The 16,382-nt window shown below is 53.2% G+C and overlaps 1 protein-coding gene across 2 annotated transcripts in view; it reads right to left on the minus strand.

Moving 5' to 3' along the window:
• NECTIN2 (nectin cell adhesion molecule 2) overlaps positions 1-16,382 on the minus strand; it is a 303,490-nt gene that overhangs the window by 85,098 nt on the left and 202,010 nt on the right. For both annotated transcript variants that reach the window (XM_085615476.1, XM_085615477.1), the window contains one exon: positions 387-531. In XM_085615476.1, coding sequence (XP_085471602.1) covers positions 387-531 — 145 coding nt within the window. The remainder of the gene's footprint in view (positions 1-386; positions 532-16,382) is intronic.

Raw genomic sequence — 16,382 nt, forward strand, 5'->3', positions numbered from 1 at the left:
TGGAGTTGTTTGTAGTCAGTGTATCTGGGAGCAGATTGGCTAGCGGTGTTTGCAGACTGTATCTGGGAGCAGATTGGCTGAAGGTGTGTACAGTCAGTGTATCTGGGAACGGATTGGCTGAAGGTGTTTGCAGACAGTGCATATGGGAGCGGATTGGCTGAAGGTGTTTGCACTCAGTGTATCTGGGAGCGGATTGGCTAGCGGTGTTTGCAGACAGTGCATCTGCGAGCGGATTGGCTAGCGGTGTTTGCAGACAGTGTATCTGCGAGCGGATTGGCTGGGGGTGTTTGCAGACAGTGTATCTGGGAGCGGATTGGCTAGCGGTGTTTGCAGACAGTGTATCTGCGAGCGGATTGATTACGAAGGCGCACTGAGTGTGATCTTACTCTTCGTCGTCCTTCAATGTCTGGTTTTTCCGCTGCTGTTTGCAGATCATTACGACAGTGGCAATGACAGCGAGGCCCACAATGGCTGCGATGATCCCGCCGATGATACCTCCCGTGGCCCCGGCTCCGGCAGTGTTCGGGGATTCTGAGGAAAAGACAAAATGAAGACAGCTTAGTGTGGACCCCACTGAGTCATTACTAGAATCCAGGGGCCCCCACTGAGTCATTACTGGACTCCATGGACCCCCACTGAGTCATTACTAGAATCCAGGGGCCCCCTCTGAGTCATTACTGGAATCCAGGGGCCCCCACTGAGTCATTACTGAAATCCAGGGACCCACACCCCCCCCCCCCCCCACCAAGTCGTTACTGGAATCCAGGTACCACCCCCCCCCCCCCCCCCCCCAGAGTCATTAGTTGAATCCAGGGACCCCCACATAATTACTAGAATCCAGGGACCCCCACTGAGTTATTAGGGGACCCCCACTGAGTTATTAGGGGAATCCAGGGACCCCCACTGAGTCGTTACTGGAATCCATGGACCCCCACTGAGTCATTAGGGGAATCCATGGACCCCCACTGAGTCATTAGGGGAATCCATGGACCCCCACTGAGTCATTAGGGGATTCCAGTCATTACTAGAATCAGAGACTCCCACTGAGTCATTAGGGGAATCCAGGGACCCCCACTGAGTCGTTAGGGGAATCCAGGGACCCCCATTAAGTCATTAGGGCAATCCAGGGACCCCCACTGAGTCATTAGGGGAATCCAGGGACCCCCACTGAGTCATTAGGGGAATCCAGGGACCCCCACTGAGTCATTAGGGGAATCCAGGGACCCCCACTGAGTCATTAGGGGAATCCAGGGACCCCCATTGAGTCATTACTGGAATCCAGGGACCCCCATTGAGTCTTCCTGGAATTCAGGAACCCCCACTGAGTCATTACTGGACTCCAGGGACCCCCACTGAGTCATTACTGGAATCCAGGGACCCCCACTGAGTCATTACTGGAATCCAGGGACCCCCACTGAGTCATAGTCCAGGGACCCCACAGAGTCATTAGAAGAATCCAGGGGACCCCACAGTCATTAGAAGAAACCAGGGGCCCCCCACAGAGTCATTAGTAGAATCCAGGGGCCCCCCAGACTCATTAGTAGAATCCAGGGGCCCCCCAGACTCATTAGTAGAATCCAGGGGCCTCCCACAGACTCATTAGTAGAATCCAGGGAGGTGCTGGACTTTGGAATAGTATATTGTATTATTCCAACTCCAGTCACCGTAACAGTAGAGTTCAATGCCCTTGACCTAACGCATGTTGTTTCAATGCGTTGTAAATGTAATGCATGGTTCAGACGCATTTGTTGTTCCGCCCACGTTGCAAAGGCACCGTGTTGTTTGGCCGTCGCTGTATTTGACATTTCCAAGGCGTACCCCCTCACCCTTATTTTCAATATTCTCTGTGCTCTACTTGGGCGCCCCCCTGTACTCCAGCTAAGAACAACTTACTTTTAAGCCTCAAATTCCTTTACATTACCAGACGTTTCTAAAGTTCCTATTTTAGACTTTGTTTTTTTTTTTTATTTACATAGATTTGATTCATCTGATATTATTTAATTTTCTAAATGGTCGTTGAACCCAGAGTTAGAGTCACTGACCCCAGAAGTCTACGGACCACAAGTTAAGAACCACTGGCTTAAAATATTGCACCGGTGAAGCCAACCCGGAGAACATACACAGGTGAAGGGAGCTCCGCAGACAGGCACAGGTGAAGGGAGCTCCGCAGACAGGCACAGGTGAAGGGAGCCCCGCAGACAGGCACAGGTGAAGGGAGCCCCGCAGACAGGCACAGGTGAAGGGAGCCCCGCAGACAGGCACAGGTGAAGGGAGCCCCGCAGACAGGCACAGGTGAAGGGAGCCCCGCAGACAGGCACAGGTGAAGGGAGCCCCGCAGACAGGCACAGGACAAGCGAGCCCCGCAGACAGGCACAGGACAAGCGAGCCCCGCAGACAGGCACAGGACAAGCGAGCCCCGCAGACAGGCACAGGACAAGCGAGCCCCGCAGACAGGCACAGGACAAGCGAGCCCCGCAGACAGGCACAGGACAAGCGAGCCCCGCAGACAGGCACAGGACAAGCGAGCCCCGCAGACAGGCACAGGACAAGCAAGCCCCGCAGACAGGCACAGGACAAGCAAGCCCCGCAGACAGGCACAGGACAAGCAAGCCCCGCAGACAGGCACAGGACAAGCAAGCCCCGCAGACAGGCACAGGACAAGCGAGCCCCGCAGACAGGCACAGGACAAGCGAGCCCCGCAGACAGGCACAGGACAAGCGAGCCCCGCAGACAGGCACAGGACAAGCGAGCCCCGCAGACAGGCACAGGACAAGCGACCACAGGAGAAGCGAGCCCAGAGGACTCACACAGGATAAGTGAGCCCAACAGACAGGTACAGGTAAAGCCATTTCAGTCAACAGGCACAGGAAAAGTGAGCCCCGCAGACAGGGACAGGTGAAGCCAGCCGAAATGAGCCCTACAGACAGGCACAGGAGAAGTGAGGCCTGCAGACAGGGGCAGGTGAGGTCAGCCTAGGAGACCGGTACATGTGAAGTGAGACCCACAGACAGGCACAGATGAAGTGAACCGCACAGACATGCACAGGTGAAGCCAGTGCCGCAGACAAGCACAGGTGAAGCCAGCCCATTGGAGAGGCACAGGTGAAGCCATACCAGAAAACAGGCACAGGAGATGTGAGCTAAGATAGATTACTAACGCTCTACAGGTGACACCTTAGGGCCCAAGCTGAACCCTACTGATAGGGTGGCCTTTGGCCGACACCCGTCTTGGGTTGCTTGTGCTCCCGTTCAGAGGGGACCAGGCCTTTCATCCGGAGCAGGTTTAAGGCGAATTTGTATATGGCTGATTTCTGCCCAACATGGCATTGTGGTCAAACAAATCATGGACTCAAATGCAGCCCAGAGTAATTACTTGTGCTCTGCCTATCACGGTTTCTTCAGGAATACAAGAGAGTGCCACGGATCAGCTCTGAGGTGTAGTGGTAGAGCTGGGTCAGTACCGGTACATCAGGAAGTCAGTGGTGAGGTGTAGGGGCACAGCCGGCTGATGGTGGTGTGTAGGGGTCAGCAGTAGGGAGGCCCAAGGAGGGCTGAGGGTGGTGTACAGGGAGTGCTGGGGTCAGCAGTACAAGGGACTCAGCGAGGGCTGAGGGTGGTGTACAGGGAGTGCTGGTGTCAGCAGTAGGGGGGCTCAGCGAGGGCTGAGGGTGGTGTGCAGGGAGTGCTGGGGTCAGCAGTAGGGGGCCTAGGGAGGGCTGAGTGTTTCGCGCCAGAGCAGGGGCAGGTAGCCCCAGAGCCGGTTTGAACTGACATATGCACAGAGGAGCCTACTGCTCCCCCAGTGCAGGACTTCAAAGCACTCTAGGAGCGCACCCACCCAGCTCCAATACACTAAACCCTGTCTGGAAGGTGGTGACACCTCCCTGTGACAGGATGCCTATTGTTGGGCCTCCTCCACTGCGAGTTTCGGTCATCAGCAGGAGGGCAGCCCAGTGTCTGTGCTGGTGGCATCCATTTTGTGATGCCAGGGCTCTTCAGGATTCTACCGCGTTTCCACAGTAGGTACATGTCTATCCCTCTAGAAGGGTGGGATCATACTCTCACACCAGTTACTGTTGTGGGGGTATGATTCCAAAGCATTTGACACCAAACACGACATGTTTTGATGCAGCCATTCCAAAGTTAGAATTAACCGCGAGGTTATAATGCACTTAGGAGTATATGGTTTGACCGCATTCACAAACAGCCCCAGAGAATGGACTCTGAGAGCTGCAGAGGGGCCCTGCTCAGGCAGAGGCACCCCCTCACATGGAAACCAAGCACCCTGCCCTCAAGATTGATAGGGCCTGCCTTAGGGGTGACTGATAGGTTTATATTTGTGTGCAGGCTTAATCTGCTTCCCAGGGGTGGCATAATACATGCTTCAGCCCCTGGTAGGCCTGTGAAGTACCTATGCCCATGGTACCCAAGGTACCATATACTAGGGGCTCATAAGGTACCACAGTATCCAATCACTAGTGCATCTGATATGCACTCCAAGTTGTTTAGAGAGAACAGAGAGGATGGGGCCCTGATTAGCAGGGACCCACCCAGACTACAGCAAGAAACCAGTGTAAACATCAGAAAAAAAGTGGGGGCAACATAAGGTGCAGATCCTACTCTCCTACAGATATCTAAAGTCCTGTGGCCAGGGGTTCCTTCTTTATACCCAAGGAAGGCGTTGGACTAACTCAGGGGACCCCACCTATGGGAGGGTTTGGAAAGAGGGGTGGCTACACCCATTTCCTTTGTCCAGCTGCACGCCAGAGCAGGGGCTGGAAGCCACTGAACCTGTTTGAGCTGGACTATGGACAGGGACACCAAATGTGCCCCCAGTGCAGGACTTCAAAGCACTCTTGGAGTGCACCCACCCAGTCCTAATACACAAAAGCCTGTCTGGGAGGTGGCGACACCTCCCTGTGACAGGAAACCTATTGTCAAGGCCTCCACTGCCAGAGTTTCGGTCAGCAGTAGGAGGCCAGACTCGTGTCTGTGGCTGCAGCATCCATTTTGTGATGCCAGGGCTCTTAAGTTGGTACCGGGTATACCGGTGCTGTCAAGTCTCTCCCTCTAGAAGGGTGGGATCATACTCCCACACCAGTTAGTGGGGGTATGATTCCAAGGTGTTTGACACCAAACACTACATGTTTCCGTGCAGTGAGTCCAATGTTAGCATTTACCGTTTGGTTATAATGCACTTAAGAGTATATGGTCAGGCTGCACCACTGACAACCCCGGAGGATAGATTCCGACGGCTGCTGGTGCTCAGCTTATACCTGGGCACCCTCTCACATATAACCAAGCACCCTGCCTTCAGGATTGATAAGGCCTCCCATAGGGGTGACTGATAGGTTTATATGTGCAGTGATAGGTGAGATATAGTGAACCTATATCTCAGTAAGGGGTGCATGCACCACCTTACCCAAGCTGCAGTGGCAGACCTGTGGTGTCATTTTGGAGTGCTTCCCAGGGGTGGCATAATACATGCTTCAGCCCCTGGTAGGCCTCTGGGGTACCTATGCCCTGGGTACATGGTATACAATATACTAGGTACTTTTGGTTTTTTTGCAGAGTTTTTATATAGCGCAAACTTAACCCGAATCCAGTCAGGTATCAGAGCGCTTTACTTAGCACCAGTTACATTACATGAGGACACACATTCATTATTTGTTAGGCACGGGGAGATTAAGTGATTTGCCCAGAATCACAGGATGTTCGGCGTCATTACAGAGACTCGAACCCAGTTCCCCAGGTCCGAGGTCGAGCGCCCTAGCGTTAGGCCAGCTCCTCTCTTATAATGGGCATCTCAGAATCCATGGTACATGCAAACCATTTTAGAGAGGAAGCAGCTAGGCTGGGGTCCTGATTAGCAGGGCCACAGCCAGACTAAAGTCGAAAAACAGTGAAACACCAGCAAAAAGTGGGGGGACACACATGTGAAGCAGATCCTACTCTCCTACAGTGTGCAGGGAGTGCTGGGGTCAGCAGTAGGGGCTTAGGGTAGGCTCAGGGTGGTGTACAGGGAGTGCTGGGGTCAGCAGTATGGGGGTCATGGAGGGCTGAGGGTGGTCATGGAGGGCGGAGGGTGGTCATGGAGGGCGGAGGGTGGTGTGCAGGGAGTGCTGGGGTCAGCAGTACGGGTGTCATGGAGGGCTGAGGGTGGTGTACAGGGAGTGCTGGGGTCAGCAGTACAGGGGTCATGGAGGGCTGAGGGTGGTCATGGAGGGCGGAGGGTGGTGTGAAGGGAGTGCTGGGGTCAGCAGTACGGGGGTCATGGAGGGCTGAGGGTGGTGTACAGGGAGTGCTGGGGTCAGCAGTACGGGGGTCATGGAGGGCTGAGGGTGGTGTGCAGGGAGTGCTGGGGTCAGCAGTACAGGGGTCATGGAGGGCTGAGGGTGGTGAACAGGGAGTGCTGGGGTCAGCAGTAGGGGCCCAGGGAGGGATGAGGGTGAGGTGCAGGGAGTGCTGGGGTCAGCAGTAGGGGGGGCAGGGAGGGGTGAGTTTGGTGTGCTGGGGTCAGCAGTAGGGGCCCAGGGCGGGTGAGTGATGTGTGCAGGGTGTTCTGGCATCACAGTAGGTGCCCACGGCGGGTGTGCCAGGGTCACAGTAGGTGCCCAGGGCGGGCTGAGGGTGGTGAGCAGGGAGTGCTGGGGTCAGCAGTAGGGGCCCAGGGCGGGTGAGTGATGTGTGCAGGGTGTTCTGGCATCACAGTAGGTGCCCAGGGCGGGTGTGCCAGGGTCACAGTAGGTGCCCAGGGCGGGCTGAGGGTGGTGAGCAGGGAGTGCTGGGGTCAGCAGTAGGGGCCCAGGGCGGGTGAGTGATGTGTGCAAGGTGTGCTGGCATCACAGTAGGGGCCCAGGGTGGGTGAGCAGGGTTTGCCGGGGTAACAGTAGGGGCCCAGGGCGGGTGTCTACTGCGTGGGCGAGGTCACTGATGCTATAATACGTCAGACACAGTCACTCTAGGCCCAAAACACAAGTTGTTGTTCTGAAGCCTCCCTCTGCTCGGCCCTCTGTCCTTTCCCCCGCGGGCAGAAGGCGCCAAGGAGAACAGGCAGGCGCGGGTGCCGGCTCAGCTGCAGCCGCTGGTTGGGGGGGGGGGCTGGGGGTGCAGAGGTGTTCACCAGCACAGGAGGCTCCAGGGCACAGGCCTCCTGGTGTCTGCACCTGAGCCAAGGGAGAGGATGTGGTCTCCGGGCTAGACTGACTACTTTGGAGCTGGGACATCAAGGTTCGACCCTCGGGGTCGACACCACATTCTGTAATTGTGGGCAAATCACTTAATCTTCCCGTGCCCACCAAAAACAAGCATTGGCATAGCCAATAGGTCTCGCTTTTGGGACCTTATAAGTACTTAGTTATGCAACTGTTGTATAGCTAAACACTTATAAGGTCCCAAAGGTAAGACCTACTGGCTATGCCAATAGGTCTCGCCTTTGGAGACTTACAAGTGTTTAGCCATGCAACACTTGATGTTGTTGCACCAAGGATATTGTGCTGCATAACTAAATACTTATAAGGTCTCAAAAGCGAGACCTCTTGGCTGTGCCAATGCTTTTTTTGTTTGTTTTTTAAAGGACAAGCAGTGCTATCAGACTCCGGCTGCCACTTAGTCCACCGCATCCCACGTAGACGCTGCAGCCAACTTTGAATGGTTTTAAAGCCAATTCAAAAGCGGTCGCCAGTGTATGTGAATCCCTATCTCAACTGTGAGACTGTTCTCCTGCTTCCCAATTCTGTTAAATACAAATTATGTAAAAAGAACATCCCTTTCTGAGCTGCACGGCTCATCCTACCCATGTTTCACGCGCAGATTTGAAATACTGATGGTTTGGGCTTCCCGGAATTCAACTGGTAGAGAGAGTGGTAGAGAGAGTGGTAGAGAGAGTGGTAGAGAGAGTGGTAGAGAGAGTGGTAGAGAGAGTGGTAGAGAGAGTGGTAGAGAGAGTGGTAGAGAGAGTGGTAGAGAGAGTGGTAGAGAGAGTGGTAGAGAGAGTGGTAGAGAGAGTGGTAGAGAGAGTGGTAGAACAGGAGAGGTAGAGGTAACGAGGTAGAGGTAACGAGGTAGAGGTAACGAGGTAGAGGTAACGAGGTAGAGGTAACGAGGTAGAGGTAACGAGGTAGAGGTAACGAGGTAGAGGTAACGAGGTAGAGGTAACGAGGTAGAGGTAACGAGGTAGAGGTAACGAGGTAGAGGTAACGAGGTAACGAGGTAGAGGTAACGAGGTAGAGGTAACGAGGTAACGAGGTAGAGGTAACGAGGTAACGAGGTAGAGGTAACGAGGTAGAGGTAACGAGGTAGAGGTAACGAGGTAGAGGTAACGAGGTAGAGGTAACGAGGTAGAGGTAACGAGGTAGAGGTAACGAGGTAGAGGTAACGAGGTAGAGGTAACGAGGTAGAGGTAACGAGGTAGAGGTAACGAGGTAGAGGTAACGAGGTAGAGGTAACGAGGTAGAGGTAACGAGGTAGAGGTAACGAGGTAGAGGTAACGAGGTAGAGGTAACGAGGTAACGAGGTAGAGGTAACGAGGTAACGAGGTAGAGGTAACGAGGTAACGAGGTAGAGGTAACGAGGTAACGAGGTAGAGGTAACGAGGTAACGAGGTAGAGGTAACGAGGTAACGAGGTAGAGGTAACGAGGTAACGAGGTAGAGGTAACGAGGTAGAGGTAGAGAGAGAGAGGTAGAGGTAGAGAGAGACGTAGAAAGGTAGAGAGGCAGAGAGGCAGAGAGGCAGACAGGCAGACAGGCAGAGAGGCAGACAGGCAGACAGAGAGGCAGGCAGAGAGGCAGGCAGAGAGGCAGGCAGAGAGGCAGGCAGAGAGGCAGGCAGAGAGGCAGGCAGAGAGGCAGGCAGAGAGGCAGGCAGAGAGGCAGGCAGAGAGGCAGGCAGAGAGGCAGGCAGAGAGGCAGGCAGAGAGGCAGGCAGAGAGGCAGGCAGAGAGGCAGGCAGAGAGGCAGGCAGAGAGGCAGGCAGAGAGGCAGGCAGAGAGGCAGGCAGAGAGGCAGGCAGAGAGGCAGGCAGAGAGGCAGGCAGAGAGGCAGGCAGAGAGGCAGGCAGAGAGGCAGACAGAGAGGCAGACAGAGAGGCAGACAGAGAGGCAGACAGAGAGGCAGACAGAGAGGCAGACAGAGAGGCAGACAGAGAGGCAGACAGAGAGGCAGACAGAGAGGCAGACAGAGAGGCAGACAGAGAGGCAGACAGAGAGGCAGACAGAGAGGCAGACAGAGAGGCAGACAGAGAGGCAGACAGAGAGGCAGACAGAGAGGCAGACAGAGAGGCAGACAGAGAGGCAGACAGAGAGGCAGACAGAGAGGCAGACAGAGAGGCAGACAGAGAGGCAGACAGAGAGGCAGACAGAGAGGCAGACAGAGAGGCAGACAGAGAGGCAGACAGAGAGGCAGACAGAGAGGCAGACAGAGAGGCAGACAGAGAGGCAGACAGAGAGGCAGACAGAGAGGCAGACAGAGAGGCAGACAGAGAGGCAGACAGAGAGGCAGACAGAGAGGCAGACAGAGAGGCAGACAGAGAGGCAGACAGAGAGGCAGACAGAGAGGCAGACAGAGAGGCAGACAGAGAGGCAGACAGAGAGGCAGACAGAGAGGCAGACAGAGAGGCAGACAGAGAGGCAGACAGAGAGGCAGACAGAGAGGCAGACAGAGAGGCAGACAGAGAGGCAGACAGAGAGGCAGACAGAGAGGCAGACAGAGAGGCAGACAGAGAGGCAGACAGAGAGGCAGACAGAGAGGCAGACAGAGAGGCAGACAGAGAGGCAGACAGAGAGGCAGACAGAGAGGCAGACAGAGAGGCAGACAGAGAGGCAGACAGAGAGGCAGACAGAGAGGCAGACAGAGAGGCAGACAGAGAGGCAGACAGAGAGGCAGACAGAGAGGCAGACAGAGAGGCAGACAGAGAGGCAGACAGAGAGGCAGACAGAGAGGCAGACAGAGAGGCAGACAGAGAGGCAGACAGAGAGGCAGACAGAGAGGCAGACAGAGAGGCAGACAGAGAGGCAGACAGAGAGGCAGACAGAGAGGCAGACAGAGAGGCAGACAGAGAGGCAGACAGAGAGGCAGACAGAGAGGCAGACAGAGAGGCAGACAGAGAGGCAGACAGAGAGGCAGACAGAGAGGCAGACAGAGAGGCAGACAGAGAGGCAGACAGAGAGGCAGACAGAGAGGCAGACAGAGAGGCAGACAGAGAGGCAGACAGAGAGGCAGACAGAGAGGCAGACAGAGAGGCAGACAGAGAGGCAGACAGAGAGGCAGACAGAGAGGCAGACCGAGAGGCAGACCGAGAGGCAGACCGAGAGGCAGACCGAGAGGCAGACCGAGAGGCAGACCGAGAGGCAGACCGAGAGGCAGACCGAGAGGCAGACCGAGAGGCAGACCGAGAGGCAGACCGAGAGGCAGACCGAGAGGCAGACCGAGAGGCAGACCGAGAGGCAGACCGAGAGGCAGACCGAGAGGCAGACCGAGAGGCAGACAGAGAGGCAGACAGAGAGGCAGACAGAGAGGCAGACAGAGAGGCAGACAGAGAGGCAGACAGAGAGGCAGACAGAGAGGCAGACAGAGAGGCAGACAGAGAGGCAGACAGAGAGGCAGACAGAGAGGCAGACAGAGAGGCAGACAGAGAGGCAGACAGAGAGGCAGACAGAGAGGCAGACAGAGAGGCAGACAGAGAGGCAGACAGAGAGGCAGACAGAGAGGCAGACAGAGAGGCAGACAGAGAGGCAGACAGAGAGGCAGACAGAGAGGCAGACAGAGAGGCAGACAGAGAGGCAGACAGAGAGGCAGACAGAGAGGCAGACAGAGAGGCAGACAGAGAGGCAGACAGAGAGGCAGACAGAGAGGCAGACAGAGAGGCAGACAGAGAGGCAGACAGAGAGGCAGACAGAGAGGCAGACAGAGAGGCAGACAGAGAGGCAGACAGAGAGGCAGACAGAGAGGCAGACAGAGAGGCAGACAGAGAGGCAGACAGAGAGGCAGACAGAGAGGCAGACAGAGAGGCAGACAGAGAGGCAGACAGAGAGGCAGACAGAGAGGCAGACAGAGAGGCAGACAGAGAGGCAGACAGAGAGGCAGACAGAGAGGCAGACAGAGAGGCAGACAGAGAGGCAGACAGAGAGGCAGACAGAGAGGCAGACAGAGAGGCAGACAGAGAGGCAGACAGAGAGGCAGACAGAGAGGCAGACAGAGAGGCAGACAGAGAGGCAGACAGAGAGGCAGACAGAGAGGCAGACAGAGAGGCAGACAGAGAGGCAGACAGAGAGGCAGACAGAGAGGCAGACAGAGAGGCAGACAGAGAGGCAGACAGAGAGGCAGACAGAGAGGCAGACAGAGAGGCAGACAGAGAGGCAGACAGAGAGGCAGACAGAGAGGCAGACAGAGAGGTAGAGAGAGGCAGAGAGAGGTAGAGAGAGGTAGAGAGAGGTAGAGAGAGGTAGAGAGAGGTAGAGAGAGGTAGAGAGAGGTAGAGAGAGGTAGAGAGAGGTAGAGAGAGGAAGGGAGAGAGAGCGAGGTAGAAAGAGAGCGAGGTTGAAAGAGAGAGAAAAAGAGAGAAAGAGGGAGAGGGAGAGAAAGAGGGAGAGGGAGAGGGAGAGGGAGAGGGAGAGGGAGAGGGAGAGGGAGAGGGAGAGGGAGAGGGAGAGGGAGAGGGAGAGGGAGAGGGAGAGGGAGAGGGAGAGGGAGAGGGAGAGGGAGAGGGAGAGGGAGAGGGAGAGGGGTAGAGAGAACATAAAGAATGACATTTGTAGTTCAGCGCCCATTCCGGGGTTTGCTCCCAAACTATGCCGCATTCTTACTGTGGATGCCAGTGGAACGGGTTTGGGTGCAGTGCGCACGCAGAAGAAGGGTGGAGAAAGTGTATGTAATTGAGTTAGCATCAAGAAGCCTTACACCCACAGAAGAGGCGCATTCTGTAAGAGAGAGAGACACTAGCTTGTGTGTGGGATACGGAGCCTTTTCAGGCACTTGGATACGGAGTTTGATGCAGAATGGACCACAAAACAATGGTAAATGTGCTCACAACACAAGCGTTTGTGAAGGCGTCGGCAGGATTTCGATGCAGTTACAAGATAATGATCGAATATGTGCCAGGCGTACAGAACAAAGTTGTTGATTGTTTAGGCCATGTGCCGTTACCCATTAGAGAACTGCCAAAGTGAGTGGGATGATGGCTTTATAAAAGAAATGGGGTGAAGCATGTCTATCCTTCTGTATATCACCCAGCAGGGAGAGGGGCAGTGGAGCGATTTAATCGGGTAATACAAGGCACCAGCCAAACAGCTTCTGAAAATAAGAAGGGATGGGAGGTAGTGTTGAAGAAAATGTTGTGGACATACAGATGGACACCTTCGCTCACTGGGTACAGTCCTTTAGTGCTGATGCGGAGTAGGGAGCTATTCCACAAAGACAACATGGGGCGGAAAGGATAGTGCAAGATGAGAGTGCTCACCAGAAGCGCTTAGGAGGAACGCGGTTAAAGCTGGCTGAGCTCAGAAAAATTTGCTGTTTCCGTGCTGTCCGGCCACAACGTAGAGTTGAGAGTAAAGGAAGTTGTACACTTGGAAGCGCGTGCATTTATTCCCCACAGGTACATGGGATGGCAAGGAAAGGCCATCTAACTTATGGTTTCATGAAGTCAGGAGTAACAGTAAAAGGAACTGAGCTGACAAACTAGATCTTGGGGTCACCCTGGAACCCCCGGGTGTGCAGAGGGAGGTAGGGTAAATTGCCATAGCCTAAGACAGATCTTGAAATGAACTGTGTACTTCCTTCCTCTGCACGATCGGCTTTCAGCTCAACTAGTAATTCTGATATTGGACAGGCATACCACATCCATGTGTGCATTATGGGCGGGCTGTAATACCAAAGAGGCCTGGGGCGCGCACGCCTGTGTACACGGCTGCAGATTGGGAAAGAAAGGCCTCATTCCGATGATAAAACAGGTTCAACGTAAGCCGCCAATGTCTGCGACCCATAATAATACCGAAGCTATACAAAGCTCGCGATAACACGGAAACTAAAATACCCAAAGTCAACGGATTTAATAGTAAGTAGAGAATCCTAAACAGCTCGAAATAGATCAAAGCCAAAAACATGCTCGTTAACGAGATACATTCGAAGAATAAAACAGCTTAAATGCCGTGAATGGTGAAAGATTTGCACATGCTGCCACCTACTGGCCAAAAAGAAAGTATATTGAAACGATACGCTCATCTCAAATTATACGGTTAATATGTATGAACTAAATCGGTTTATAAGAAGCAAATATCAATTGAAAAGGAGCTCGGGCTGCCTGTAAGGCAATGTGCTGTAAGTCTCACCCTTACATTTACAAAAGTGGGGGCTCTGAGCCAGCTCCCTGGTATGCCCCCTCCCAGAATGTCCAGTCTGTCACAGGCAATTAACAAGTAAAACAGCAACAGTGAAAGCAGCTTCGAGTAGTGTGCAATGTGTGCGCACAATGACGAGAGAGGAAAGCCAGATGGCTCCTCTGCTAGTCCTAGTGCGCGTAACCGCACGCTCTATGCCACCCGGTCGGACTTTTGAAAGCCCACTCACTAAATGTCTCGCCAGAGCGGCGCATGCGCTGGCTCAGGCGAGACCTAAAAATGATTGTATTCTTGTGTAACGTAACTGCTCATGTAAAGTGACCTTCGGGTCGGAAAAAAAAGTGCGCTAGCGCCTAGCACACTGAGAGGCGCTAGTAGTGGAATAACGGCCTCTTCTCTTCCACCATTTGCGCACATTAGGCCTTCTAATCACATGGACTGTGCCGCGGCTCACCACCCCATAGGGGCAAAGCACTGCCCGCCCCGGGGCAAACGGGCGCACAGGCGGCCCTGGTGGGGCAGCGCCTGCCGAAACCGAGGAGCGCACACCTCGAGGATGGGGCCACAGGAGGGGGGCACCGAAAGCTCGCACACACAGAGGACGGGGTCAAGGGAGGGAGAGCAGGCGTGTCCTGCCCCTGGGTAGAGCGCTCTGTATGGGAAGGAAGGTGAGGACGTGCTCACATCTGCATCTGAAAGGCGTATCTGCCCCTCACCTCTGACTGGACGGCTACCAGAAGAAGGCAGACAGACCGGAACTGCAGTTTATTTTGCATTTCACGTTTCTGTGCTCTGGGGCATTTGATACCAACATTTCTATTGGGCAGCCAGTTGCATTGTGGGTCTTGTAGTGTTGGTTTTAACACTGATTACGTGCTGAAACCCCAGCTTACAAGTACTGTTGGCTGCAATTCCAGCCCTGGCCGCATGCGTTACACATGCCGTGGGGACACTTGTGAGCCGGGCTTCACAATTTCACAAAGTTCCCCACTCCATTTCAAAAACCGCTTGTTGGACCAGGGGCGTAGGAGACACTAAAATTCTGGGGGGGACAGGGACAACCTTGTGCACTTTCCAGTGACCCTATACAAATCACCGCCCGTTAAACAAATACAATTGCATACTTTCGAAGTGAAATATTGAGAAAAGCAGGCATGTAGTCACAGTTTGCATGTATGCTTTATTGTTATTTACATTCATATAGTAATGAGACCAAATGTTTAAAAAAACATATATGAATCTTGCATCTTAATGCACAAAGCAAACAAAGGCCGCTGACTTAGGGTGGGGGCGTCGTGTTTGCAAGTGCATTATGGTTTGAAAAGTACCTGCTGCTGCATTCCTGGTCTCCAGCAATTTTCAGGCAACAATAAAAATGTGAAGATAACTTTGGTGATTAATGTTCTTTTTTTGAGAGAGATCGAAGGCTTGTCTAGTGAAAGTTTTAATTCAAAAGGTCAGTGAGTTACTGCTTTTGTCTGAGATATTCTTTTGGTATTTGAAGTTTATAAGTTAAAATCCTAACATTGAACAGTGAGCTATTAACCGTCATCAAAGAGCTGCATAAAAACTTCAATGTATAGATTAGAACGTTATGATTTTTCCCCAGTCTTTCCCTATCCTAATGTTGGAAAATGGGTTCATTAGGATAGAAATCAATTCTGATTATTGAAGAGAACCCCCCAACCATGGTGTTATGTTTTACATTCTGAGTTTGTGTTTCTCTAGTGTTGCAAAGCCGCCCTGGGCACTCCCCAACTTTTTGCTGACTGGTACTGGTGGCACCCGACTGACTGACCCTGGCCTCTGCCGAAACAGCCAGTGCTATTCTGAAAGAGGCACTTAAAAATACAGTGAAAACACCTATATACACTAGGGTGCACTATGGTTTAGGGTACCCCTATGATTGGCATGACCTCCCCTTTAAGGCCCTAGTACATAATAGGGCAGGGGGATTAGAACTACTTTTATGTCCCTAGAATATAATATGGCATGGCAGTTTAGAGGCCAGCAGCCCTTTCTGCGCTTGCATGTGTGCACTGCTGAAGCCTGAGGTCAGTTTAAAAGTAGCCCTGTGTTATAGGGCTGCTTTTAAAATGCAAATTGTGCCCAAACTCGACTTTTGGGTTTGGGGAACTTACAAATTGATCAACTACAATGTTGGGGCAAAATTAAGTGGAAAAATGTTTTCCACTTAACTATGGCTGTATCATATTTGCCACATAATACATCATCTGCTGCATAATCTAACGATTTCCTCCAAAACAATTTTGTAGCTCAAACGGATCCCAAATTACTAAAAGAAATGTGACTTGTGTTGCTGTGAAGTGTAGGGCCCTTTGCAAAGGTTAGTAAAGAAAACAATTCCTAAGAAAACAATTGGTCCCAGACACTCCTAATGATACTCAAATTAATACCTGTAGGAGAGTGTAGTATGCAATCAATTCATACAACCGAAAATGTATAATGTAAAGGCACATTCAACAGGGAAATCTCATAGATAAGAGGCCAACCAAAGTCAATTAAATTGCAAACATCAATTTATTTCCAGCTGAATCATGTTCATAAAATACAAACTTAGGGGCTGACTATGATGGCAGGCGGACTTCAGTACCACCGCCATCGAATCGGGGAATGGGACCGCTGGCCTTCAAGGTGGAGGCCCCACGATAGGCATTACAATGCGACTGCCACTACGGTGTTCGCAGTGCCTATCTTTTGCATTGCAGCAGGTGCTGCTGGCTGCATCATCCGCCGCAAAGGGAAAAAAAAAAAGGAACATGTTAAATATATCGGTGCCTGCCACATGGTGCAGTGATATGTTGTGGGGCATCATAGATGCCCCCCAGGACCCATGTCTGGGGGCCAGGGGTAAAGGGGCCTGCTACGGGCCCCCAATGTCCCTTTCGCCAGCATTTCCATGGCAGGTGAACCGCCATTGATAAGCTGGCGGGTAAGGGACATGGTAATCCCTGCTGCGGTGCATGGTAGGCACCACCAGCATTGTAGGAACCACGAGCCCCTCCCCCACACCGGCGGGCTCAAGAA

Source organism: Triturus cristatus, chromosome 7 (genome assembly GCF_964204655.1).
Source record: "Triturus cristatus chromosome 7, aTriCri1.1, whole genome shotgun sequence".
In the NCBI taxonomy this organism is placed as follows: domain Eukaryota; kingdom Metazoa; phylum Chordata; class Amphibia; order Caudata; family Salamandridae; genus Triturus; species Triturus cristatus.